Genomic DNA, 27769 nt, shown 5'->3' with positions numbered 1-27769 from the left:
AGAATGAATCAGCGGTGGAGGGGCAGAGAGAGAGGGAGAGAGTCCTAAGCAAGCACCACCCTCCACGCTGAGCCCAACGCCCGGCTGATCCCATGAATCCCACAAACCACGAAATCATGACCTGAGATGAAATCAAGAGTCAGATACTTAACCCACTGAGCCACCCAGGCGCCCCATAGACACGAAGATTTTCAATGTATTCTCACTTTGTTTTTCTTTCCCCCAAATTATAACTAGATAGTTCCTTTTGCTGGGGACATCATTAAATATCTCCTAGACAAGATGAGCAGAGAAGACATGCAATACATACTCTTTCACCCGGAGGTTTGGGAGCAGCTGGTGGACAGAAGCGGTTTGGACAGGTAATCCGTGAACAGCGATGTGTCGGGGCGGGGGGTGTGTGTGGCAGGGAATCACTGGAACGTGGGCTGATGTGCTCAGGGCCACAATCCCAGCCTCTAGAACAGCGTTTGGTGCAGAGCTGACACTCAGGACATTTCAATGAGGGCAGGAAATTGGATTGTTCATGTCCGAATTCTGTCGCTAGGCTGTCGTCAGCCTCACGGTAAGAAACCCACAAATGTGTTCCAACCAAGTGGACCGAAGAGTTCATCGTGCCTTCTCATGTGCCTCCCTTTGCAATCGGAAATGTGCGGAAGGGTGGGGGGAAAGCATTTACACATCCTCATACAACAGTTTCTTAGGAAAGTAAATCAAACACCTCTGGCGAGCACATTACCGGCCGCTGAGACACCGGCCTGTTAGTGCACCGATTCCTAGAAGCAGAATTTGCTCAGTTTCCCCCAGAGTGGCTACACTTGCCCCATCCCGGCTCGCGTCACCAGAACGTCTGGGCCTTGAGACCCAAACTCCTCACAGTGCACGGCCTTTAGCTGGACGCTCAGGCCCCGCAGGGAAGCTCGGCTGCGTTGTGCTCATTCGTAATGGACTCTGCAGCCCAACAGAGGCCGAACCTACTCTTGCCCAAGTGTCCGTGAGCCCCGGGAAGTGAGTGGCAGGTCTACTCCGTGCTCTCAAACTGTAAAATCTTCCTGAGACGTGCGAACCAGAGCTGCCGGCCCTTTCAGGATGGGGACGAGCCTTTCCACGTACCCCTGACCTTGGCCCAGCCTCCCTCCACGTGGCCGTCCTCTTTAGACGATCTCCCTCACGGTGCCGCCGGTCAATCCTGAAGCGGCTCAGAACAGTGTTCTTCCCACATGCTGCTGGCTCAGGAGCCCCCCTTGGGCCAGAGTTAATTAGTTCACTCGCACGGTGCCCGCGCAGAGAGATGGATTTCTCTTTCTCAGGGGAATAGGAGCCTCGGCCAGCAGGTGAGGCCAACCAGAGGCTCTGGGAAGCTGGAGTCCCGGGTTCTGACCCTAATTCCATCTCACAGTGGGTTGTCATGTAGGGAAGGTCACCTTGCCCTTGGGCCAGCGTTCTCCTCTGTGACTGAGGGAGCAAACGCGGCAGATGGGCTCTTTCCTTCTGTGCCGGGCCTGCAGAGATCAGGATGGGCCGATGTGACGTTCTTTCTCAGAGCCTAGACGTGCACCGAGATACTGTGAACGTGGTCTGGACGCCCTCCCAGTAACGGCAGGGGAGTGACGCCTTTGTCGTCTATGAACAGATGATCTGGGGAAGCTTCCACCTTGAACACCCTATAGATAGAAGACAGGTGGGAGGGGGGCCGACCTCCGAGGTGAACAGGGATGTCCCAAAGAAAACTCCAGGCAATGGGGCGCCTGGGTGGCTTAGTCGGTTAAGCGTCCGACTTTTGCTTAGGTCATGATCTCGCGGTTCGTGGGTTCGAGCCCCGCGTCGGGCTCTGTGCTGACTGTCAGCTCAGAGCCTGGAGCCACTTTCGGAGTCTGTGTCTCCCTCTGTCTCTGACCCTCCCCTGCTCACGCTGTCTCTCTCTCTCTCCTAGAAATAAATAAAAAATATTAAAAAAAAAAATTCCAGGCAAGCCTTTAATTTTTAAGTTTATTTTAATTTTATATTTTTGTGATCTGTTCTCCAGATTCTCTTCTTTGTTTTATAAGTTATTTATTTATTTTGAAAGAGAGAGCCAGTAGAGGAGGGGGCAGAGAGAGAGGGAGGCAGATGATCCAAAGCAAGGATCCAAAGCCCCCGACGCAGGGCTCGAACTCACAAACCATGAGATCATGACCTGGGCCAAAGTCAGACGCTTAACCAAGTGAGTCACCCAGGTGCCCCTGAGCAAGTCTTTTTTTTAAGAGAGTGACATGGGGACAGGGAAGGACGTCCAGAGGCCCCTCCTGCTTCCCTGGGCAAGAGTCTACGGTTGGCTGGTCTACCTAGGCATTGCCCAGGGAGCAGGGGGCTCTGATGAGATCGTCAAGGGTCTCTTTATGGAGGCTGTGAGGCTGCGTGGTCTCAGCATAGTTTTTCCACAAGCCCCGCCTTCTTTCCCAAACACCTACTCTCCAGCATTGCTCCGGTATTCCCGAAACCTGTGCCTAGTCTGTTGTAGGCGCTCAAGAAGAAGACAGGAGCAAACCGAGGGGTCACACTCTGTTCCGTGCTGCAGAAGGCTGACTGCAGCAGCCTGCACCATCCAGTGGGGGCCCCTTGGGAAGCTCCCAGTCCTATCAGAGAAATTCACTGACCGGCGATTTTTCTCAAAGACTCTGCAGAACTCCGGTGTTCCTGGAGCTGGACCAAATGGATTCCACAGGAAAATGGACCGATGGCAGGCCCTTCTCCAAAGTCTAGGGAAAAATCCAAGTTAATGGAGGGAATTTTCTCAGGGGAACATGTTTTTTCTTCCCCATCACTCTTTCTTCAGATCACGTGATCCTCCTTGCCTATTCACGAGTGAACAGAGCAGAAGCGTCTGTGTCTGAGCGCGGCCAGGCCTCCCAAACAACACAACACTGGCAAGAGGGATAATAATCCATGGGCCCTCATATGGAAGATATTACATTAGAGTCAGGGTCTCACTGAAGGTTCTCCCTCCTTTTCCTTTGGAAGTGAGGGTTATTTGACTAACTTCCTGAAATAGTTCAAATACACGCACATGATACAAAACTTAAAAGGAACAGAAGGGCAAACTGTGACAAGTAAATCTCCCTCAAAACCTTTTCCTAGCCTCCCGGCTTTTTTCCCCGGAAGCAACCACAATTTCCAGGTAGATCCCCTTTTAACATAAAAAAAGAAAATCGAGCATTTTCTCTCTCTGTAAGGTGTTAGGACTCTTATTTCCCTGGATAACATTGCTCACAACCTGTTCTATATGTATACATTATGTACGTATGCATATATATGTATATGTGTATTCATTAAGAAAAGATTACAGAAGTCGGTCAATTCTTTCAGGGTGCATTTTTTTTTTTAATTTCTAGGAGAGAGAGAGAGACAGCGTGAGCAGGGGAGGGTCAGAGAGAGAGGGAGATACAGACTCTGAAACAGGCTACAGGCTCTGAGCTGGCTGTCAGCACAGAGCCCGACGCGGGGCTCGAACCCACGAACCGCGAGATCATGACCAAAGCGAAAGTCGGACGCTCAACCGACTAAGCCACCCAGGCGCCCCATTCAGGGTGCATTTTATTCATCACATCTGTCTCCGTTATGGGCAGAAGAGAGCTGGCTGTCCATGGGTGAGTGGACTGGAAAGCCAGTCTGGACACGCCGCGCAATCGCTTGAACTGGTGTCTCCTGCTAGAAACACACAGTCCCCTGGGGATTCTGGCCACAGAGAGGGACCCTCTATCATGCCGCTCCCTACTTGCCCCTTGATTCTCAGGGCCCTGCTCCCTGAGTGTGTTAGAGAACTCTGATCACCAGAACTTTGTAGCTTACCGCTGAGCCTGCCCTCGAGTTGGAAAACTAACCATGTGATGTGACCCTGTCCACAGGGATGAGGCCAACATACTGTACTACATCATGATGGAAGAGCTGACACAGCACAAGGAAGCGTCCATGCCAGGAGACCTATCGGAGGAGGAAAAGCTCTTTCTCCTCTGTTTCCCCTTGCAGAAGCATAAGCTGGAAAAGAGTATCAAAGAACTGCACGCTATTGCCGACGAAGTGGATGCAACTCGTAAGATGCTTGCCAAGACCAGCCTGGTGGCCAGCTCCTCAGGCACAGTCTCCGGCGTCCTAAGCATCTTGGGTTTGGCCCTGGTGCCTGTGACAGTAGGGGGGAGTCTGATGCTCTCAGTGGCAGGGCTGGGCCTGGGGGCAGCCGCTGCTGTCACCAACGTGTTGACAAGTGTCTTAGAAAATAGAAGCAATATGGAAGCCAGAGAAAGAGCCAGCAGCCTGGTGCCTCTGCAAACAACGATTGAGAACAAAGCTTTGGAAGACACAAGGTTGTATGACAGTGTTGTGTGTGTTGACAGGTGTGTCAGACTCTTCAAGAAGGTCAAGGAACTTCGTGCCTACCAGGTGGCCAAAGCCAACTCCAGCTTCATGACGAAGGTCTATACGGCCATAAGCCATCTCCCCTTCTGGAGGGCGGGAAGGATGCAGAGAGCAGCCGAGGCCTCAGTCCTGTCCCTGAGCAAAGGTGTTCGGGTGCTGGGTGCTGTGGGGACTGGCTTGTTCCTTTTGCAAGACGTGCAAGACCTCCTACAGAGCTGGAAGCACCTGGAGGAAGGGGCGAGGGCAGAGACGGCCGAGGAACTGCTGAGCCTCGCCAAGGAGCTGGAGCAGAGGCTGAGGCAGCTCACGCGGCGCTACAGGCGGACCCTCCAGGGGCGGGGCTGTCGGAGGGGCACGTTCCGGAAGCAGGAGGTAGGAAGGGGTGCGGAAGGCAGATGTGGTCCCCGTCTTCCTAGAGCTTCCCATGAGAGGGAATGCGGAGTAGACAGACGCATACACACCTTCATGATCACGACTGTCCTTTCTTCAGAGACAGGACTCTGCCCAGGCCCCTCAGCTAAAGTAGGTTCCTCCTCTGCTTTCCAGAATCCCACTGTTTTCTCTTAAGGCGCTGAGCGCATACTTTGGAAATCACATAGTTCATGTAGGTATTCACCGTCTGTCTTCCTGTACAGTAGACCCTCCGGGAGGACAGGGATGTGTCTGCAGTTTCCCGCAGCACGTGGCACACCAGGGGGTACCACAAACATGTGTTGGATGACATGAGGTGGGGTTTCAAATGAGTTGGGAAAGGATTTTTATTTGAAGAACAGTTGATAGTTTAGACTCTCTTATTTGGGGGCATTAAATATCTAGCTGTACAAACGCAAGTGAAAACCACTACCGGGAACATAAAGGAGGATTTTAAAACTCCTAGTCAGTTTTTCAGAGAGTATGGAGTTAGGTTGGGTAGCAAAGCCGCCACCTGAGACCCTGGAGAGGGACACGCGAGTCTTTGCTGAAGGTGTGGAGGCTCATAAATTCATTCCTTCATTCATTTGTTCACTCGACAGATTCTATTTTACTTTTTTAAATTTAAATTTAATTTTTTTAAATTTTAGAGGTAGTGTGAGCAGGCAAGGGGGCAGGGAGAGAGAGAGACAGACAGAGAGAGAGAGAGAGAGAGAGAGAGAGAGAGAGAATTTCAAGCAGGCTCCATGCCCAGCACAGAGTCCAATGCAGGGCTCGAACCCACAACCCTGGGATCATGACCTGAGTTGAAATCAAGAGTCAGACGCTCAACTGGCTGAGCCACTGAGGCATCGCCTGGACAGATTTTAATCAGCTGAGGTCCGCGACAGGGTCCGAGGGCCGAAGAGAATGTTTCCAAACTTGGCTGCGTGTTGGAATCGCCTGGGAAGTTTTAACAAATATGAATGAGCAGGTGAATCCCGCTTGCTCCCAGGGACTGGGGTGTAATTGATCCGGGGTATGACCTGGACTTGGGGGGTGGTGATGTAAGGACCCTCAGGTAATTCCATTCTATAGCCGGGTTTGGGAAACTTTGCTTCAAGGTGTGAGGTGTTCTTACTCTACTTTTATTCTCTGGGTACATATTCTAACTTCTTTTTTTTTTTAATGTTTATTTATTTATTTTTGAGAGAGAGAGAGACAGAAACAGAGAGAGACAGAGAGAGAGAGAGAAAGAGCATGAGCTGGGGAGGGGCAGAGAGAGCGGGAGACAAAGAATCCCAAACAGGCTCCACGCTGTCAGCAAAGAGCCCGAGGTGAGGCTCAAACTCCTGAGTTGTGAGATTCTGACCTGAGCTGAAACCAAGAGTCGGCCGGTTAACCGACTGAGCCGCTCAGGCGCCCCATATATTCTAGCTTCTTAATAACCAGCAGGAGATTTGGGAGTAAAACTATGAGAGGACTCATCTTCTAAAGGGTCTTGCATGGCTGCCTCCTTGTCTGTCATGGAGGGCGAGCTTCGGCCAGGTCATTGGGAGCAAAGGCAGTCCCTGCTCTAATGGCCCTGGGGACCCAGCAGGGAGACAGATCTCAGATGAGCCATTAACAAGGAAGAGAGGCACAAAGGTACAACACAAGGGTCACAGCGGGCTGTGGGAGACCTGACAGGTGTCCCTGCTCCCGGGTGGGCAGGGCGTGGGGAGAGGAGCTGGCGCCTTCCGATTCTGCTTCGCGCACGCGCAGTCCTGGGCTTGCGTCTCTGCCGGTCACCTCGCTGAGCCCCGCGCGCAGATTCCAGACACAGGGGCCATTTGTTAAGGGCTTCAGTGCACAGACACTCACCGGGCACCTCTCTGCCGGCAGCACTCCAGGCCCGGCTGCACGAGAGTCACAGAAGGACCGGGTGTGGAAGGCTAGCCACTTGCCATCCTGGGCATGGCTGGATGCCCAGGTGAACCTTTTGGAAGATTCCAATTATGCCCCAGACGTGAGTAAACTACTCTCATTTCCTCTCTGTCCTCGCCGGTTAGGCTGCCTCCACGGAACCTTGGTTTAGCAGAGGCAAAATACAAGTGTCCAACGAAGAAAACTCGGGATAGGGAAAGTTAATGATGACGGAAGGGGCCCGTGGTAATCCCTGGGGACTCCAGAAATGCTCGGGATGGAAAGAAAATGTGTGAGAGACAAGATTTTCCATGTGTGCAGATGGGGCTGGAGGCCAGGGAGACTTAAATATGCATGTTAATTAAGGCTAAAGACTTAAAACACATGTCTTTTCCAAATTGTACATAGATACACAGTATGTTTAGAATTAAAGTTTTTTTTAAAAAAAAACTTCATTTTTATAATTTTTTAAATGTTTGTTTATTTTTGAGAGAGAGATATTGTGAGCAGGGGAGAGTCATAGAGAGAGGGAGACACAGAATCCGAAACAGGCTCCAGGCTCTGAGCTGTCAGCACAGAGCCCAACCTGGGGCTCGAACTCACAGGCCACAAGATCATGACCTGAGCCAGACACTTAACTGTCTGAGCCACCCAGGCATCCTTCCTGCATTTTAAAGTAAATTTTGCTCTACAACCCCTCCACCCGTTCATACCCTGTCCCCACTCTGTCAATCAGGACACGGGGAGTGTGCTGCGCACTTGCAGATCTGACCTACGGCCCCAGTGCCCTGGAAGGAAGAGTCAGAGATTTACAAAAAGCCCTTACTGAATGTTGTGCCTTCTTTGGAACAGAATTTGTAATCGTGAAAAGTTAGACACAGTTAACATGTTCCAATGTTAGGAGACTGGTCAGGGACAACTATTCATCCACTTGGGAGAATATAACGCAACTGTCAAAACGGTGTTCGCGAGAGCCAGTCATTAGATTAGCAAGGAAAATGTCGATTTTATCAAGTTATGGGAGAAAAGCAGGTTGAAAACTATGTATACTTCATCACCTCGTATCTAACTGGGGGAAACGGGGCAGGGTCCCACAGCAGCCGTCTCTGTCTATGGATGACCGTGGTTACCGTTACCTGCTCTCCGCCTTTCTGTAGTTGTCAAGTTTCCTATGATGTGAATTACTGTTGTTCGACATGGAAAGAATAGATAATAAATATCGACATCAAAATTACAGAGCTGCTAAATTAAAAAAAGATTTTGTTTATAACGTTTATTTATTTACTTACTTATTTTTTAATATTTTTATTTATTTCTGGGAGAGAGAGAGAGAGAGAAACAGCGTGAGCAGGGGAGGGTCAGAGAGAGAGGGAGACACAGACTCTGAAATAGGCTCCAGGCTCTGAGCTGGCAGTCAGCACAGAGCCCGACGCGGGGCTCGAACCCACGAACCGCGAGATCATGACCTAAGCGAAAGTCGGACGCTTAACCGACTAAGCCACCCAGGCGCCCCAATGTTTATTTATTTATTTTTGAGAGACAGAGGGAGACAGAGCATGAACAGAGGAGGGTCAGAGAGGGAAGGAGGCAGAATCCGAAGCAGCTCCAGGCTCTGAGCTGTCAGCCCAGAGCCCGACGTGGGGCTCAAACTCATGAACTGTGGGATCATGACCTGCACCGAGGTCAGATGCTTAACCGACTGAGCCACCAGGCACCCCAAAATTAGATTTTTTAAAAAGGAGGACCACACCCCATAGCCTGTTGGACTGACTTTAGTTTCTTATATCATTTCAATGAATACAGCCTCCTCCTCACTACTGACTGAAGCCAGAGTGGGAGGAGAATGCGTAGGTTTGCTAGGAAGACCACTCCCATGGCTGGAAACCAAGGAAGGCTAGTCTTTTGGGTTCTCAGACCCGATTCCAACATGTGTGTGTATGCGCGGGCGTGTATATAACCAACACATTAAGGTAGAACATGCTTAACTGTTCCACCATTAGAAAACTCTAGGCTAACTTGACTGATTCGTGAGCCTGTTTTGCAGATGTTGAACAACCACCAGTGAGACTGGTGACGGCAGGAGCACCCTGGGAAGAATGCGTGCGACCATGCAGGAGGGACCAGGAGCGAGCGAGAGCAATGCCTGTGAGGACGCACCCCCAGGTCTCTCCCCACACGTCACACTCACACTACGATTTTGGAACAGGTATCCCATGAGGAAACTAGAGTCCAGAATGCACTTGCTCAGAAAGGAAGACACCTGCCCTTTCCTGTGTCCAAGTAGCATATTTCATTCAACTTCTATGATTACCTTGTCCTTAAACATGCCCGACCCCAACCCTTTGGGCAGCAGAGCTGAGGCTTGTTTGGCTGCTCTCAAATAAACCCCTGATGCACAAACCGTGTCTCAGTGACTGGCTTTGCCATGCACTGTGTAGAACTCAGGTTCGGTTCCAGGTGTGTGTAGGCTTCCGCACACCCCTACGAGCAACTCCGCGATACCAGCAGGGGGCTGAGAATTCAGTTCAGTGCTGACACCGTCTGTCTCAAGAGACTTCATCACATTCCAAAGGGTAAGGTTCAGTTCCACAAGCCTGAAGCCAATTACGAGCCCAGGTGGCCGTCAATCAGAGGTTCCCATGAGCCCCTCCTTGGATTCTATTAATTTGCTACAGCAGCTCAGAGAACTCAAGGAACCCACTTCCTCACAAGATTACCAACTGATTACAAAGGAAATTAAAGAATATGACTGGACAGCCAGATGAAGAGATACAGAGGGTGAGGACCTAAACAAAGGAGCTTCTGTCCTAGCTAAAATTTGGGGCCCAACATGGTGGCATGTGGAGGTGTTTTGGTTTCTCCGATTTGGAAGCTCACTGAACCCTCTTCATTTTGGGGTTTTATGGAGCCTGCATTACAGAGTCATGATTGTTTAACTCATTGGCCATTGGATGGTTCAACCTTCAGCCCCTCTCCCCTTCTGGGAAATCGGTCTCTACTCAGGTTGGTTTCCCTAGCAACCAGCCCCCATCCTTAGGTGTTTCCCCAAGTTCACCTCCTGTGGACACACTACACACTGTGAGTAACAAGGCACCCATTTCACCTTAAAGTCTCTGAAGCGTTTTCAGGAACTGAGGATGAGACCAAATATTAAAGCACAAGGTGTACCCATTGCTCTTACCACTCAGGAAATTCCCAGGGTTTGGGAAGCCAGCAATTGTGGATGAAGACCAAATATATATGAAAAATATATTTGGGTCATTTGAATGAATGACCAAATGTATATATTTATTATAAATCACAGTATTGCTCTGAGTAGTCTCCAACCTGTTCATTCATCCATCTCACCTATTCATTTGCCCATTAATCTCATCCATCCATCTCATCCATCCATCCGTCCATCCACCCATCCACCCATCCATCCATCCATCCATCCATCCATCCATCCATCCATCCATCCCATCTATCCATCCATCTGTCCATCTGTCCATCCAGCCATCCACCCATCTAAATACTTACCAAACCTATCAAGTGAAAGGCACTTTTCTACACAATGGGATAGAGCAGTGAACAAAACACATCCCTTCCTTCATGGGGTTTGTATTCTCACGGTGGTGGTGGGAGAGGCAGACAAGAAACACAATAAATAAGTAAATTATACAGTATATATAAGGTAATGGATATCAGGGAGAAGGATAAATCTCGGAAGGAGGATGCGGAGTGTGGGGTGGGGCAAGAACACAATTTTAAATAAGAAAACCTCTGAGGGAAAACCTCAGAGAGGCACTCATCTGAGCAAAGACCTGACGGCGGCGAGGGAGCCAGCCGAGAAGATATCTGGGAGGAGAGCATTCCGGACAGAGGGGTGACAAAGGTGACATGGCCAGTAAGGTTAGGGAGCTGCAAGGAGGCTGTGTGCCAGGAGCAGAGTAATGGCTTGGGGACACAAAGAGAGGATAGGAGATGAGGTCAGAGAGGCAGGTGGAGGCCAAAGGTGCCGTGTCTTACAAGCTATGGTAGGATTTTGACTTTTACTGAGCGAGATGGGAAAACATTGGAAGGTTTCAAGTGGAAGGTGACGTAATCTACCTTAGATTTTAACAGCATCCCTCTGGCCATTGTGTGGGGAAGAGACCACAGGGGCAAGGCTGTCACAGGGATACCAGTTAGCAAGTTACCGAGACGATCTTTGGGAGAGAAGATGGTGGCTTGAAGGGGTGTGGTGGCCGTGGAGGAGGTGAGAAGTGTCAGGTCCTGGACCTGTTCTGAAGGTAGAGCCCACAGTCGTTCGTGGACTGGATGTGTGGTGGGAGAGAGAAAGAAGAGCCAGTGTAAGGCCACGGTGTGAGCCTGAGCAGCTGGTCGTTACCCGAAACGGGTTTTGTGGCCGTAGGAGTGTAGGGCAAGATCAAGTTCCTCAGTTTGGACACGTGAAGTTCGAGATACCCAGCAGGCAAGCAGGTGGAGATGTTGAGTAGACAGAGAGACATGTGCGTCTGGACTCAAGATGCTGGGTGTCCAACAACAAATTGGTGAGAGAGACAAATGTGCATATAGATATTTAAAATCATAAGAATGAATCGGGTTGTCAAAGATGTGAGTATATGTATGAAAGAGCAGATGTATAAGGTCAGTGCCCGGGGCACCCCGGCTTGAAGAGGATGGGGAGAAGTGGGGGAGCCATCAAAGGACACAGAGAAGGTGCAGCTGCCCAGGTGGGGGCAGGGAACCAGGTGTGGGTGTCCAAGGAGCCAAATAAAGAAAGCCTCAAGGACAGTGAGGTTTGAGCCCTGATCTGATTTAGCAACGTGGAGACCATTGGTGGCCTTGACAAGAGCAGTGGTGGTGGAGCGGTAGAAGATGAAAGCTTGGCTGGAGAGGGTTTAAAGAGAAGGAGGAAGGAAATTGGAGACTAAGTACAGACAAAGCTTTTGAGATTTTCTGGAGAAGCTTCCAGAAAAATGGAGCAACCACTGGGGGGTGGGAAAGCAGGGAGTGGAGGACAAGGAAGGAAATAGCATTTTTAAAGATAGACGAAATATTAACACGGTTCTGTGATGGTGGGGAGGACGCAATCACGAAGAGACGGTGGTGCCAATGCCCGGGGGCTGCCCCCTACCCTTTCAGCTCCTGGTGCCCATGTTGGCCTGCAAGCTGGGCTGGAGCCCTGTTTCTAGACTTTACATACCTGCCTGGACCTCCGGGTCCACTCCATCCTATTTCCCCCTACCTCCTGCCACATGGTGGTTAGAAATACCAGGCAATAGGGGCGCCTGGGTGGCTGAGTCGGTTAGTGTCCGACTTCGGCTCAGGTCATGATCACACAGTTTGTGGGTTCGAGCCCCGCATCTGGCTCTGTGCTAATGGCTAGCTCAGAGCCTGGAGCCTGCTTCGGATTCTGTATCTCTCTCTCTCTCTGACTCCCTCCTTGCTCATGCTGTCTCTTAGAAATAAATAAAAAACATTAAAAAAAAAAAAGAAATACGAGGCAATAAAATCGGATATGTGACATTTGGCAGGTAAGTTCTCATTTTTCACACTTTTTTTATTTAAAAATTTTTTAAATGTTTATTTTTGAGGAAGAGAGAGACAGAGTGAGAGTGGGAGAGGGGCAGAGAGAGAGAGGGAGACACAGAATTGGAAGCAGGCTGCAGGCTCTGAGCTGTCAGCAGAGTCCAACGTGGGGCTTGAACTCACAAACTGCGAGATCATGACCTGAGCTGAAGTCAAACGTTTAACCAACTGACTGAGCCAGCCGGGTGCCCTTTTCACACACTGGAAGAGGGTATCGCCCTGAGGAGGCTTCTGGGCTATTCCCGATCAGCAATAAAGTTCATTCCAATCTTCCCAACCTGAGGAATCGTCATGCACACCCAGAAACCCCTTGATTCTCATCCCTCTCTCCTCTCAAAAAAGAAAAGAGGAACTAATGACGGTTTACTATGCACTGGGAACTGTGCTAAGTGCTTTACCAAGTTTATTGAATGAAATAGCCCATAGTTATTGCTTAGCGCTTTGTAGACATGTGCTGAGTACTCTATATTGTCCTACTTCATCCTTGCAGCCCCCCCCCCCCCGACTACCGTACATACATGTATCATCTCCAATTTATAGGTGAGGAAGCTAATGCACAGAGACATTGTTCAAGGTTGATTGTTCAAGGTCGACCAGTTAACAGGTGGCCTCTCAGGGATGGAACTCAGAAACCTCTTGAGTCTTGACTATTTGCTCTTTTTTCCCTCCCTCTGAGAGAGAGAGAGAGAGAGAGAGAGGGACAGCGTGAGCAGGGGAGGGTCAGAGAGAGAGAGGGAGACACAGAATCTGAAACAGGCTCCAGGCTCTGAGCTGGCTGTCAGCACAGAGCCTGATGCGGGGCTTGAACCCGTGAACCGTGAGATCATGGCCTGAGCTGAAGTCAGACACCTAACAGACCGAGCCACCCAGGTGCCCCTTGACTCCTTGCTCTTAACCACTACCCTAGCCTGTGATGGCTAAGTGCCCCGATTAGGAGGGGCACCTGGGTGGCTCAGTCTTGATTTCGGCTCAGGTCGTGATCTCAAGGTTCGTGAGTGTGAGCCCTGCCTTGGACCATGTGTTAACTGTGCAGAGCCTGCTTGGGATCTTCTCTCTCCCTGTCCCTCCCCACTCTCTCTTTCAAAATAAATAAATAAACATTAAAAAAAAGTGTCCCGATTAGGAAATAGGGGCTCGGAGAGACTAAGTGACTTTCTCAAGGTCATGCCATTCAGGAGCAGTCGGGCTGGAATTCGGTCGTGTCTGGGTTTGCAGGCTGGAGGCGGACATTTTAACTTTGTCTAAGTGAGCCAGTGCTGACATCGCTTACTTTTAAACATTGTGTGGAGATTTCGTGTTGTTTAGCGTGCACACACCAAGGTTAGCATTTACATTCAGCTTGTACTTGGTGGGAGAATCTTCACATGCACTGATCTAAACTCTTCCAGAGATTTCTGGAGCCTTGTGGTTTGTCTAAGGCAAGAGTCAGCAAATGATGGTGAAGGGGCCAAATCTGGTTCACCACTTGTTTTTGTAAATAAAGTTTTATTGGAGCGCAGCCACCCCCATTTGTTTGTGGGTAGCCTCTGGTTGCTTTCCTGCTATAATGGTGGACTTGAGTGGCTGTGACGGAGGCCAGGTGGTCTGTAACACCTGATAAGCAGATATTGAGGGGCACCTGGGGGGCTCAGCCGGTTAAGCATCTGACTTCAGATCAGGTCATGATCTCATGGTTTGTGGGTTTGAGCCCCGTGTCAGACTCTGTGCTGACAGCTCAGAGCCTGGAGCCTGTTTCAGATTCTGTGTCTCCCTCTCTCTCTCTGTCCCTGCCCCACTCATTCTCTCTCTCTCTCTCTCTTTCTCAAAAATAAATAAAAACATTTTTAAAAAAACCCTTCAAACATTGATTATCTGGTGCTTTACAGAAAGTTTGCTGACATCTGGTCTGTTTCTTTTTTTAAGAAAATTTTTTTTTTTTAAGATTTTTTTTTTTTAATGTCTTATTTATTTCTAGGAGAGAGAGAGAGAGACAGCGTGAGCAGGGGAGGGTCAGAGAGAGAGGGAGTCACAGACTGAAACAGGCTCCAGGCTCTGAGCTGGCAGTCAGCACAGAGCCCGACGCTGGGCTCGAACCCACGAACCGCGAGATCATGACCTAAGCGAAAGTCGGACGCTTAACCGACTAAAGCCACCCAGGCGCCCCTTTTTTAAGAAAATTTTAATAGTTTATTTTTGAGACAGAGAGAGACAGAACATGAGTGGGGGAAGGGCAGAGAGAGAGGGAGACACCAAATCTGAAACAGGCTCCAGGCTCTGAGCTGTCAGCACAGAACCTGATGCAGGGCTCAAACCCAGGAACCACAAGATCATGACCTGAGCTGAAGTCGGATGCTTAACCGACTGAGCCTCCCAGGCGCCCCGATCTAAATGTTTCAAAAGAAGCAACTTAAGGGGCGCCTGGGTGGCTCAGTCGGTTGAGCATCTGACTCTTGGTTTCGGCTCAGGTCGTGAGCTCACCGTTTTGTGGGTTTGAGCCCCGCGTCAGGCTCTGTGTTGGCAGCGCAGAGCCTGCCTGGGACTCTTTCTCTCCCCCTCTCTCTGCCCATCCCCCAGTCGTGCTGTCTTTGTCTCTCTCAAAATAAATAAGCTTTAAAAAAGATAGAAAAAAAAAAAGAAGCAACGTTCGAGTATCTAGAATTCTGGCTTTTGAAATGGGAAACTGCCACCTGTGCACCGGGAAGTTGTCATTTCAGAACCGAGACGGAGCCCAAGGGCAATGGTGAAGCCACAGTGACTCTGAGGACACGTTCACACCTGCCCCCTTCGGCTGCAGCACCACAGCCCCTTGAGCAAGCTCGAGGGACAGCCTGGAGGAGTCTTTACTGTTGGCCTGCGGGGAGGCCGGGGGACAGCCTCCCTTCCTGCCCTCGCGGAGCTCACATCCCATCTCGTCATGTGCCTCCTTCTCCCAGTGTAGACGACACAAGGGGCCGAGGATGGCGGTACAAAGGCGATGCGAGGAGCTCAGCGACAAGAGGGATGGCCGGGCTGGCCCGCGGGGGAGCCTCTAACAGGTGCCTTGTGAGCCGTCGGGGAGGGGGGGTGTTTCCTCTACCTTTTGGGGGGGGTTAGGGGGAAGGGGAGACAGGGATGGTCCTTAGCTCTTCTGGTTTGGGCTCCTCATTATTGATTCTGAGCCTGGAAAGATGGTCTGGAGGCAGGGCTGTAAGGTGCTTCCGGTGCCTGGGTAGGAGTTGGGAATTTTGCTCACCGGAAACAGGTTTCCATGGAGACGGGCGGGAGGGAGCCTGAGAACCGGCGTGTCCAGGGAGAGTGGTGGCTGAGGCGCACTGGCCCGTGGCCCTTGCGTTCGGCTGGTCACAGATGAGACCGACCCGCTGCCTCTTCCCTGTGTTTAAAAAAAGACTAACAGGGGCGTCCTCGTGGCTCATTAGTTAAGTATCTGACTCTTTTTTTTTTTTTTTTAAATTTTTTAATGTTTATTTAATTTTGAGAGAGAGAGAATGGGGAAGGAGCAGAGAGAGAGGGAGACACAGAATCCAAAGCAGGCTCCAGGCTCTGAGCTGTGAGCACAGAGCCCGATGGGGGGCTCAAACTCACAAACTTCAAGATCATGACCTGAGCCGAAGTCGGACGCTTAACCCACTGAGCCACCCAGGCGCCCCAGCATCTGACTCTCGATCTCGGCCCAGGTCATGATCTCACGGGTTTGTGAGTTCGAGCCCCGTGTCGGGCTCCACACGGACGGTGCAGAGCCTGCTTGGGAGTCTCTCTCACTCCTCTCTCTGTCCCTTCCCTACTTGCTATCTCTGTCTCTCTCAAAATAAATAAATCAATGCAAAAAAAAAAAAAAGAGATTAACTGACGTTATTTTTTAGAGGAGTTTTGAAGCAAAACAGTGGAAGTACAGAGCTCCCACGTGCCTCCTGTCCCCACCCACATGGGCGTGATGCCTTTGGGACCGTGGAGAGAGACATCGACGCCAGCCCTTCTAAGTGGGCTTCTGTCTTCCCTCGGGAGGACTCTGGAAGTCTCCGGACTTTGAGGCGATGGCAGGATCCCCAACCATTTAGCGAGGCGGGTTCCAGCCTGGGCGCGGGCCAGCATCGCCTTCCTCTTCACAAGTTCGGGGACCCAGATCTCGGCCCAGCCGTGCGGCCTGGGTCTGTAAAGGGTGGCGCCGCGCAGCTCTGCTCCACAACCGCAGGGCCCGGCGGGCCGAGAACACATCAGGCAGTTTCCAATCCTTGCGTCGTTTCCCTGACGAGGCCCTGGCTCGGGGCAGGTTTGGATACGACTCAGTCCAAGTACTGGTACCATCGAGAAGGAGAAGGGACTTGGCTCCAAGGGGAAGACAGACACCGTGGGGGGGTGGAGGGGGAGAGGGCGCCCGGGCACGCTGTCTTCCGCCCTGGGACCCGGCATGGTTTTTGGCCCGATCTTCACCTGGGGAGGTCATTTCTGCTGTCAACACCAGCAGCCAGCCTTTCCGCGTTGGGAGGGGCTCCACGGGGCACCCGGGGCACCTGCACGTTCTGTGCACGGGGACGCTGTGGGGCGGCGACGGCCGAGGGCACACGGCTGTGGCTCCGGCCGAGAGAAGGAGCGCCTGGCCGGTTCTCCTCGCCCTCGCGTCCTCTCTTCAAACCCAAACCACGGTGGCCTCGGCCGCCATCACCATAGCCGTTGGCCGCTGGGGTTCGCGGAGCCGAGGGCACCGGCCAAGCCCCTCCCTGTGGAGACACAGGGACGGGCGAGCCGCCTTTCCGACCCTCGTCCTCGAGTCGTCTTGTGTTTCACGTGAGATCTCTGGGGACTGCCCACGCCCGTCGCGTCCCAGGCTGCGTGTTCCAGACCCGTCTCTCTGTGGCACCTTCAGTACCGTTTATACGATGGCGGGCAGGTGCCCAGCGAGGCGGCAGGCACCAGACATGGCTGATGGCTCTCTGTCCTCTGGAGGCTCTGTCTCTGGGAGGAAAGACGGGAACGCCGTCCGCAGCCGAAGGCCCAGCGTCTCCGGGCCTGGTCTTCTAGTGGCGCCAGCAGATTTCTGTACGTCACCTGTGCTCGTGTGGTTAGTGGGTGCTGCAGGCGCGGGCCGAGCGGATTCAAAGAAAATCTTCTTAGTTAAAGTCTGTCAAGCAAAAAGAAGGGTGTGGGTGCGAAGGGGCCTACGGGGGGCGCCTGGGGGCTCAGTCGGTTGAGGGTCCGACTTCGGCTCAGGTCATGATCTCACGGTTCGCGGGTTCGAGCCCCGCGTTGGGCTCTTTGCTGACAGCTCGGAGCCTGCTTGGGATTCTTTCTCTCCCTCTCTTTCTCTGCTCCTCCCTGAACTGAAAAAAATAACTTAAAAAAAAAAGATGACTTTTTAAAAAATGTTTATGTTTTAGAGAGAGAGAGAGAGAGTGGGGAGGGTCAGAGAGAGAGAGAGGGAGATACAGAATCGGAAGTAGGCTCCAGGCTCTGAGCTGTCAGCACAGAGCCCGACACGGGGCTGGACCCCACGAATGGTGAGCTCATGACCTGAGCAGAAATCGAATGCTTAACTGACCCAGCCACCCAGGTGTCCCAAAAAGAGATGACATTTGATCTGAGCTCTGAAAGTTGAGGACAAGTTCATTCGGCGAGGGAGGAGGGGCAAAGGCAAAGGGAGAAGGAGACACGGCTTGTCCCTGGGGGGCAGTCCCTGGCAGCGGGGCGGGAGGACACGGGAGCCCTGGGCAAGGGGGCCTGAGCTGGGGGCGTGGAGGCCTTGAGTGCCATGTTCAGGAATTTGGATTTTACACTCTGGAAAATGGGAATTTCTCAAGGATTTTGAGGCAAGGGAGGATGTGGCCACATTTATTTTAGAAGGAGAGTCCGGGCCCCGGCGTAGAGGTCTGGGAGGCCAGGAGAGGAAGGTTCTGGAGGCAGGGGCCTGGCCATTCTTCCTTCACCAGTGGCTGTGCAGGGCGCTGGGATGCAGTGGTGCGTGAGGCTGCCTGCCCCCTTCTCTCCCAGGGCTTACCTTCTAGAACCAGAATCTAATGGAAGGGGTGAGAGAAGCAAAGGCAAACACACCAGTGAACCAGCTGACCTGAGATGATTTCAGAATGGTTAAGGGCTGGAAGGAGGTCAGACAGGGTGCCGGGCGGAGGGGCTCACTTCCGCTGGCCGGTCACGGAGGTGGGGGGTGGGGGACATGATTTAATCAGGGAGAAGGATGAGAGCGGGGGACGGGGGACGGCGCTTGGCCGAGGGGAGAAGGCTGCTGCCCGGGGGAGGCTGTGCGGGTGCAGAGTGGGGGCGGGGCGGGACGGGGCAGGGGCGTGGGGGGTGGGAGGGGCCGCGGTGCTGGAATGGGGCACGCGGCTCAGCGAGAGCGGACAGCGGGCGGTGAAGACAGAGAAGCTGCAGGTGCCTGAGCCAAACGTGGGGGACGCAGTCCTCTGGGCGAATTTCCACTCGTTCTTTTCTTCTTTGGGTCTCCCCCCCTTTGGGTTTTAACACGATGATTGCCAACCTTTGTTCAGCTCACTGACCGAGGTTTTCGAAACGCAAGGTTTTGGGTGGTGAGATCTTCATGGGGTGGAATTTGGGGGGATCCGGACTTCAGGGGGTGCCTGCCACCCCTGAGAGCGGAAACTGACGGCTGGAGTTTGGGGCAGTGCAGGGAGGGCCCCAGGGACACGGAGACTTGCAGGCTGGTGGAGGAAGAGGACCCTACAAAAGGCGCGGGGACAGCCAGGGGCGGGGGCAGCTGGCTCTTGGATTTCTGCAGGGGTTCCTTTGTTTCTTTCTGAAATATTTATTATTGGGAGAGTGCGAGCAGGGGAGGGGCAGGGAGCGGGGACGCAGGATCTGAAGCGGCCGTGAGCCCCACGTGGAGCTAGAACTCACGAACGGGCGAGATCACCGAGATCACTAAGATGCTCAACCGACTGAGCCCCCCGGGCGCCACCTCTGCGGGAGCTCCTCTAAGAGAAGCACCAGAAACGCCAGAGGTCAGAGGTCAAAGGGCACAGATCCGGTTCTGCCGCTTCCTGCTTTGGTGACTTAGGGCAACAGCTAGGTCACGTCTGCTCTGCAGCTTCCTCGTCTTAGGGGAGTGACAGACGTGTGAGGTCAGGGCTCCGACGTCGCCCTCCTTGGAGGCTGGCGCGTCCCCGTGTCCTGCTTTCCGGCACAAGCGCAAGCCTGGGGCAGACACAGAGGGCTTTCCATCTCCCGGCACCGGGGCGCCGGTAGCACCTGCGTCCCCAAGTCCCGTTATGGGAGCCCGGATGGAAGCCCGAGGTCTACACTGCAGCTGAATTACGCGAAGGATCCCCCTCTCGCTTATCTTGTTCTTTGTCCTGGACGGACACCTCATTCTCGGACGGCACTTGCTGCCAACACGCCCGGAGCGACGGCCTGGGAGCAGAGCCGTCAGGCCTCAGCCCACGTGGGTCCTCGGCAAGAAGGGAGGGGGCACCAGGACCCCCCGGAGGGCTGTTGCCCAAGTGGGAGCCTCGGGGGCCTCGGGGGAAAGATGGAGAAGATAATGTGGCTCTCAAGGGTGACTGTCATTACTCGGGGTGACAATGGAGGGGAAGGCAGAGCGGAAACTGTGTCTCCCTTCATGCAACCCCCGGCCCCCCACGGACTGAGGGTCCCACGTGCCGGGCACAGGCCATCCCTATGCCCAGGTGCTCCAACCCGGGTGGGGAGCGAGCAGGGGGTGCTCCGGGGGGCAGGGCCGTGTCGGTAACAGGCGGCGCGCAGAGAACAGACTTGGGGGTGCTGCCAGGCTAACGGATGGAGACGGGGACAGCTCTGGAGAGGAGGGGCAGGTGCTAGCTTGCGCGGTGGCAGCGGAGGGAGACCTCACCACCCCCATGGTGGCCGTGCAGGTGGAAGGGCCAAGGGCCGCAGTGCTGAATGTGACCAGGGAGGCGGTGACCCACTGGCTGTCCCCAGAAGGGGCTGCCTCGGGTCCTAGAGGGAGAAGCCAGCCCGCAGCAGGGTGAAGAGCCAGTCACTGGCGTCAGCGGGCAGAAATCTATTCCAGAATCTGTCGTGCAGGAGAGGACCCGAGATCTTGCAGAATTATTTCGCCAGAGGGACGAACGAGTAGGAAACGAAAAGTTGACCTCGCGGGAGGGCACAGCAAACAAGGCCCGGGGAAGGATGGGGTGAGGAGCGAGGAGTGGGGGCAGCTCCCGAGGTGAGGGAGGAGAGAGGGGTAAGGAAGGGGCGAGAGCGCGGGTAGGTGTCTGGTAGCAAAGCATTCTTTCAGGGAGACAGCGATGGCCTCCATCTCCTCCCTGAACTAGGAAGCACGGTGACCAGAGAGCCGAGTGAAGGGCGCTGGAGACCTGCGGAGAATTCTGGAGACTGGGGGAGGGGAAGCCAGCACAGGACGGGTAGGTGAGGAGGTGGGCAGGAGACCGAAGGGCCAGCAGGACCTGCGGGAAGGAGAGCGCACAGGAGCCCTGGGGCCACGGTGATGGGGGCAGTGAGGCAGGAAGGCCAAGTGGCCTTCTCAGCAGCGAGGAGAGGGTCAGATGTCGCCTTCCATCTCCACCTCGGAAGTGCCCCGCTGGCTCCTCTCTCCGCCCTCTGAAGGAGACGAATCCAAGGGTAGTAGGTTTTGAGCCTCGGGAAGACCCCCATCAACGCACACAGGCCAAACAATGGTGTTTCTCTCTTTTATTTAAAAACAGTGCTTCATTACCATTTGCAAAGGCAGAGGCAGCGCTCCTCCTTTGCTTAGAGTTTATAAAAGCCAGCAACATGATCAATAATTTATACACATGGATAGTAATACAAAAAAATAAGGAATAAAAGCTAAAGATCTAACTACTCCGACCTTCACAATTCCAGCTACTTGATAATAAGAGGAGTAACCCAATGAATACTGTATGGTCTGAAAGCTACTATACAATATGATTCTTAACGAGAAGGGGAGGGAGTCAGAGACTGTCACAAAGCCCTGGGGTGCTTCTCTGGAGTTTGCGGGGAAACAGGACCCGGGGCAAGCAGCTCGGGGGCCCTAGGAAGTGACTCTGGGGGTGGGGGTGGGGAGAGAAGGCGAGGTGGTCAGTTATACAAGCATCCCATGTGATGCCCCCGTGCCCCGAAGGTACCTGCTCAGCCATGGCAATGGGAGGGGCCGGAGAAGCTGCATGGTGTGTGTTGGGGTGGTCCAGTCCCTGCCATGGGGGGTGGGGAGGAGAGGAGAGGTTCTGTGGCGTTTTCAGCCTTGCAAAGATTTGGACTGAAAGGCTCAGGGACACAGGTCGGTCCGCCGTCAAGGACGCGAGTCGACCATGCTGGCTCTCTGAGCGCTTGAGCCCTAGCTTACGTGGGTCAGCCCTAGGTGGGCTCCAGCTATTCACAAGCAGAATTAGAACACAAGGAAAAAAAAAAACCCAAAACAAAACAATTCATATCCCTTCGGGGGAAAAAAGAGGATCAATTCATCACTCGATATATAATACAGCCAAAACGAGCTGCCGGAAACAAGCACACACACACACACACGCACACACGCACACGCACGCACACACACACAAATACTGTGAACAGAAAAATATAAGAAAATGGCTAAGCTGGGAGTCTCAGTGGGGTAGAGACATTGCTTAAAGCACTTATCAGTCCCCAGAAAAACTAAAAGTCATTTAAAAAAAAAAAAAATTCAAAAACGATTGTACCCCCTGGGAATCTGGTGTGGGCAACTGGGGCCGGGGGTGGGGAGAGGAAGGAGAATTGATGTTCCCTTTTTGCTTGCCGGTGTCACCGAGCCTTCCCCACACCGGCGCGTGTGACCAGCCGGACACGGAGAGCCCCTCCCCCCGCCGGCGGTCTCCTTAAAGGCAAGGTTTGCGTTTTGGCTGATGAGCAGTTCCCTCGGTTACCAATCCCTGCCAAGCAGCACTACCATGGCTGAATTGATCTACCGTTTTCCTGAGTAAACTGTAACTGGCTACAGTTCCGGTAACGTGGAGAACGAGTCGGCGGCTACAGCCAACCCCGGTACCGAGGAGTCCCCTCCGCCCTGGGCTCCTCATTCCTGGTACACCTGATTCAGGAACTGGAGACCTCGCTGGAGTCTGGCTCGCGAGCCTAATTTTCAAGAGAGGCGCCAGGGACGCGACTGCACTCACTAAACCAGAGGGCACGTGCTGGCTTAGGACACCCAGAGCCGACCCGGAGAGAGAGGGCCCTGCTTCACGCTCTAGCTCTTGGATGGCTATTGCCTGGTTGATCAGTAAAGCAAGTATGAAGGAAGTACACGGGGAAAGGGAAAGGGAGGGAAGAAGAGGTCTGTGGACAGTAACGTTACCAAAAAAAAAAAAAAAAAAAAAAGAAAGAAAGAAAAAAAAGAAAGAAAAAGGAAAACAAGATCGTGTTTTATGCCACAGAGAATCAAGAGTCACTGGTGTTTACTACAAATGGTCAGACATTTTCAAGAGCATGACAAAATAAAAACACACGAGTTTATGTCTGATGTTCACCTTGCCCACTATTTTTTTTCCTATCTTATAACAGTGAAAACAGGTAACTTATGCTTTTCAAAACACCACTACCCCTTCCCCGTTCCCCCTCCCCCCAAAGTCCCTTTCTTCCTATCATCTGGGGGCGGGGGAGAAAGTCTGCGATTCTGCAAATGTTAACTGGGCTGGAGGCTGCGAGCGGCAGAGGAGGCTGGACTCGGTGGGAGGGGAGGGCGCAGGCGGCCTCCCCTCCCCCGTCCTGGCCGCTGTGCATTCGTGTTCCTGCCCCAGGAAAGGGGGGCGATTAAGGCCTTCTTGTGGGTCCTCGGGGTGGCTTCGATCCCAGGTCTACACCTCCCTCCCGTCTGGAAGCTAAGTGGCCGGTGACGGGGGCGCGGGTGGTGACTCACCCACGTGTCCGCTAGGAAAGTAAGAGCGGGGCAGCCCCTAGGAGTTATGCTTTTGAGGAAGAGCTGCGGTCACTGGTTCTACTGAGTACTGTCCTCCAGCTCCCCCGAAGCCGGGAGCCCCAGCCCCCTTTTTTCTCAGGGAAGAACACCACCGGCTCAGCCCCACCTGTGGCTGTTGGAGGGTGGTGGCGATGGCAAGTTCGTAAAACCCGAGAGCCTTAAAAACGACGAGTTGCAACGGCTGACCCGGGTTCGAGGGGGCTGAACCGTGGAACCCAAGGGATTCCGGAAAAGACCTACGGGCAGCTCTCTGGGCTGAAAGAGGGAGCCTGAGAGAGAGGTTCTCACTGGGGATCTCCTTCAAGGAGCCCAGCTTTTCTGGGAATAAGACACTGGGCACAGAAGTCCAAGCCGGGAGCTACGGTGACGCGGTGGCGGTCCCGGGTCCCTCATGTGCTGGCGTGCAGCACTGCTGAGGTTTCTGGATTATCAAGCGGCATCTCCCACGAACCCCCAACACGCCAGACTCTCTCCCGACTCGCCCGCTCTGTCCGGTGGGGACCAGAGGCAGGAACAGACATGCCCGGGTGCTCTGAGGAACCTGCCTCCGAGGAGGCCGGCCGTACGGAGTCTCAAAGTTCAAGAGGTGCTGGGGAAGGCGACGCCACCTCTGCTAGGCGCCCCGAGTCTCCGCACTGACGCCGAGGGGCAAAGGCCCCTCTGGCGAAAGCACAAGTCTGCTTGGCCTTCCCTAGGAAAGGGAGCCGGGGGAAGGCGCGCTAGGCTCCCCCTGGACACGCAGCGGAGCGCGCAGGGCCCGTCCCCGAGGCCCCGGCCAGGGCCGGCGGAACTGACATGTACGAAGGGTGCCCCAAGCTCGCGCTTCTGCCTCTTTGAAGAGGGCGGTGGGAGCTGCCTTCTCTCCCCTTCCCACCATCCTCGTCTCCTTCTCGGACACAAGAAGAGAAAATGGCTAAGCTCGTCCCCTCATTCTCCTCTGTGACAGTCACAGCCGTTTAAAATGTGGCCTTGTCTCCACTGAGCAGTGGTTTGTCATTTTCGTCGATGGCCCCTATGATTTCAACGGGACGTGAAATTTCTCCGTGTCTTTAGTCAGTAAAAGCTCTCCCTCAAAACCAAAGGAAAAGGAAAAAACAAATTTCTCCCTGCCCCCATTCTCTAGAACTGTGACAGCCCCGCACCCCACTCCCCTTCTTCTAACTAAAATATTTATCTACACACAACAAAAATTGTATAAGGGTAACAAACCGAACTTTGGCTTGGGGTGGAGATCCCTTAAAAATGGCCAGCGGCCCGGGCAGTCTGGTGGCCTCTGTCCCATGCATTCCTCTCCAGCATCAGTTAAGATTGCATCAAGGCCTCTACCTTCCTCGAAGTCTCCCCTCGTTTCAGGGACAGGCTGTCCCCCGGTCACCAGGAGAGGGGGCCTTCTGAAGGGGGGAGAAGATTTGTGCTTTTTACACGACAGGCCAGTCCCTCCCGGACAGATCACTCTGCTTACAAAGGATGCTTGATGCTGCCATGTGTCAGTCATTTTAATTCAGGGACATGAATAGTTATCAGCCAAGAACAAGTGTGGAGGCAGGAGTTAAAAAAAAAACAAAACAAATCAAAACCAAAAAAAACCAAACGGAAAACAAACCCAGCCCAAAGCTGAAGCTCCGTGTCTCTGAATTTCTCCCTTTAGCAGCTATCCCTTGGGTGAGAGGTCACCCTAGTACCAATGTGAACAGACCAGGGAGCCAAACAGAACGTGCTCTTCTATTTCCGAGTGCCTTCATTCTGGAAATGATGCAGGACCCTTGCCTTTACCATTACGAGCTAGAAGAGAAACCCCGCCCCCCCACCTCGCTTATGCATCAAATCGAAGCCGCTGAGCCACAGCAGTGACGCGCCGCCATGGCCATCACGCAACTCTGGCAACACCTAAGGTCCTTGCCGTGTCAGACCCTCCTTCCAGCATGGGGAGGGGGGGGACCTCAGGGGCTCTGGATGTTACGCCCGGTAGTGTTGGTGCACAGGCCAAGTACGCGGGTGCTCAGCTGGGTATCTTTGGAGGATGAGGAGAAGCCGGGGGCAGAAGGGCCACGAGAGCGCAAGCCTGTGGACAGAGAAGTGGCTCACAGAGGCTCCCGGAGCTGGAAATTCCTATGGCTTTGGAGCTGGTACAAAGTGCCTCTGCCTTCCCTTGCGCGCCCCAATCACCGCAAACTTCCAGGGACAGCTGACCCGGGACTCGGTGCTCGATCTTTTGCTAACGGTTTTTGTAGGACTTACACCCTGTCCTGCCCTCCTGACGTCAGAGAAAGAACAGGAACATCAGAGCCCTGCCAGACAGTGGCCGATACCCCCTTTCTCCTCCTTCCTGTCTTCACTGCATCCCGATACTCCGTACTTTAATCTGGTCACTGGCTATTTATTCTCCTGTCCCTGGGTCCTAAATGCTTGGACTCTTGAGGACATGGGAGCAGGGAGTTCATAGAAGGACAGATGAGCTAAGCCGTGGTTCAGAGAAAGGAGAAGAGGCCCGGCAGGAATGCTAGGATCTCAAGAAAGAAAACAATGATCTTTTTCACGCTCCAGAGTTCATTCTGAGATCGGTGTCCTAACGAGGTGTTTATTATCCACAGTCTGAGAGCATGTTTGGAAATATTAACACCATACTTCCAAAAACGATGCCAACTGTCTCAGGCTGTGCAGGTAAGATGATTGTAAAAAGGATGGAGAAGACAGGAGGGAAGAGGAGAGGAAAGTGGCTTCGTAATCCTCCCACTTTGCAATCACAAACTCCTGTCATCTCTCAGCGTGTGGAGCCCGGCCACAGCCGACCAGAAGTGCCTGTCAAAGACCAGGGACTCAGGAGACTAGAGGAATATCCTGTCGCAGAAAGATCTCCACTTCTGCTTGTCCCCGAGCCACTCAGCACCGGATACACTTTGGTAACTGTCTGCTGATTTCTGATCACATGCATTCATCAGCTCCTAAGGTCTCTCCTTCCTCATGAACTGCCTCTTCCGTGATGGACAGAATGAGCTAGCATGGACATACAGACATGGAAATGCATTATTTTTTTTTTTTTTTTACCACAGTTAAAAAAAAAAAAAAAGAAAAAAAAAAGAAAAAAATGCACAATCTTTGGAACAAAAGAATTAAAGGCAGAAATTTAAAGGAAAAATACATATTCAAAGAACATAGTGAGGTATAAAAAAGTATTCTCTCTTTTTTTGTGTTTTTTGTTTGTTTGTTTGTTTGTTTTTCCTCTTCATCTTGCTATAGAGTTCCTCTACTAGTAAATATTGCAATAGCCAGGCCTCATGAACTGGGGGGCTGTCCCATTTGCGGGGTCTCACGTCACTTCAGTAGGGGGCAAATCGGCTGTAGCCACCTCGGTATAAACTCGCCTGCAGTAATTAAAGACATAAAAACAATGGAAAGGTTGATGAGAGAAACATTAAAGATGAAGACAAGGGTCCTGAAAAGGGATTTGGGAAATCTGCTTCTTGAGAAGCTTCAAGGCAACTGGTGCGACGTGACCTTGTGCAGTGACCTCAGGAAACCAGCTTCTGCCTCTAGGGGGCTCAAACCGGAGCCCAAGACCCTCGCTGCTGACCCGATGTTCCCGAGAAGGAATCTGATGACACTGCACTTCATTATTTACGTGAATGAGCGCCGAAGGGAAACTCAGTAGAGTTTAAAACCAGGTCTGTAAATAATTTGATGTTTAAAATTTAGGACAAGTTTCTGTTTTACCTCGAGGACATTATCACAGCCATGACATAACGCACGTAGCTGATTTCGCCTTCTTGTACATTCCCCGTCCGCAGGGACCAGGGGCTCTGATCCCTGTCATATACACGTTCAAGATGGTGCTGGATTTAAACCAGAGTCAGTCTTTTAACTACTGAAGTCTAGTTCCTCTCTAACCTATAAAACGAGCCAACTAGGTGTTTCCTGACATACCTGAATTTATTTCTATTTCTCTGTCTATCTGGGGTTGTAACCTGGCTTTATTCCTTTCTTTTATCTTTATCTGATGGCCTATCTCTTTCCATTCAAAGTTTCCAAAGAACATCTCTCTCCTGGGGTCACTCTTCCGGGATGGGGCCTGTATCTTTTTGGCACCTAAAATGATGCCACTGTCTCTACCTCATTCCACACCTAAAGTCCCTCACGACCCTGTGACTTCCTCCCACAATCTATCAGTAGAAATTCAGTGTGAGAAATGACGGGCTCTCTCGTATTCGCCCAAGTCTTGAATTTCATGTATCACTCTGCCTCCCCATCACACACCTTCGAGGGTCCATGACGCCCAGGCAGCCTGTTAGGGGGTGTCGCTGTGACATGGCCTGTCCCTGCTGCGGCCGGTGAGTCACAGCCACCGGGCCTGGAGGTACCTGGGCCACCACTAAAATACCGCAGTGAGGGTTCGAGTCTAGCTGGGGGGAGGAATATTCTAGATGGGGTCTATGGGTCTTTTCTGCACTTCTGGGAAAACAGAGCATTTTGTCACAAATGTTACGGATAAAAAATATTTTTGTAGGGGGCATTCACTTGGAGCTTTCTGCCAGAAGGCTCAGAAACAGCAGGGACATCCTTTGACATCCTTCTGCATTGGTAAGAAACGCACAGTTTTTGGAAAGCTCACGGCGCCAGCCCCAG

The 27769-nt window shown here is 52.6% G+C and overlaps 2 protein-coding genes across 15 annotated transcripts in view; one reads left to right on the top strand and one right to left on the bottom strand.

The window, feature by feature from the left end:
- The first annotated feature begins 292 nt into the window (after nt 1-292).
- Nucleotides 293-23354, top strand: APOL5 (apolipoprotein L5). The gene is made up of 3 exons (XM_039230460.1): nt 293-362; nt 3885-4764; nt 23229-23354. The coding sequence occupies exons 1-3, from the start codon at nt 298-300 to the stop codon at nt 23352-23354; spliced, it is 1071 nt and encodes a 356-aa protein (XP_039086391.1). The 5' UTR covers nt 293-297.
- Nucleotides 20878-27769, bottom strand: part of RBFOX2 (RNA binding fox-1 homolog 2) — a 282729-nt gene continuing 275837 nt past the window's right edge. For all 14 annotated transcript variants that reach the window (XM_039230419.1, XM_039230423.1, XM_039230421.1 and 11 more), the window contains one exon: nt 20878-26511. In XM_039230419.1, the coding sequence (XP_039086350.1) occupies nt 26467-26511 (45 nt within the window). In that variant the 3' untranslated portion in view covers nt 20878-26466. The remainder of the gene's footprint in view (nt 26512-27769) is intronic.

Source organism: Hyaena hyaena, unplaced genomic scaffold (genome assembly GCF_003009895.1).
Source record: "Hyaena hyaena isolate Hyena2069 unplaced genomic scaffold, ASM300989v1 scaffold_46, whole genome shotgun sequence".
Taxonomy (NCBI): domain Eukaryota; kingdom Metazoa; phylum Chordata; class Mammalia; order Carnivora; family Hyaenidae; genus Hyaena; species Hyaena hyaena.
The sequence above is the reverse complement of the archived record's forward strand: the minus strand, read 5'-3'. Positions and strand labels throughout refer to the sequence as shown.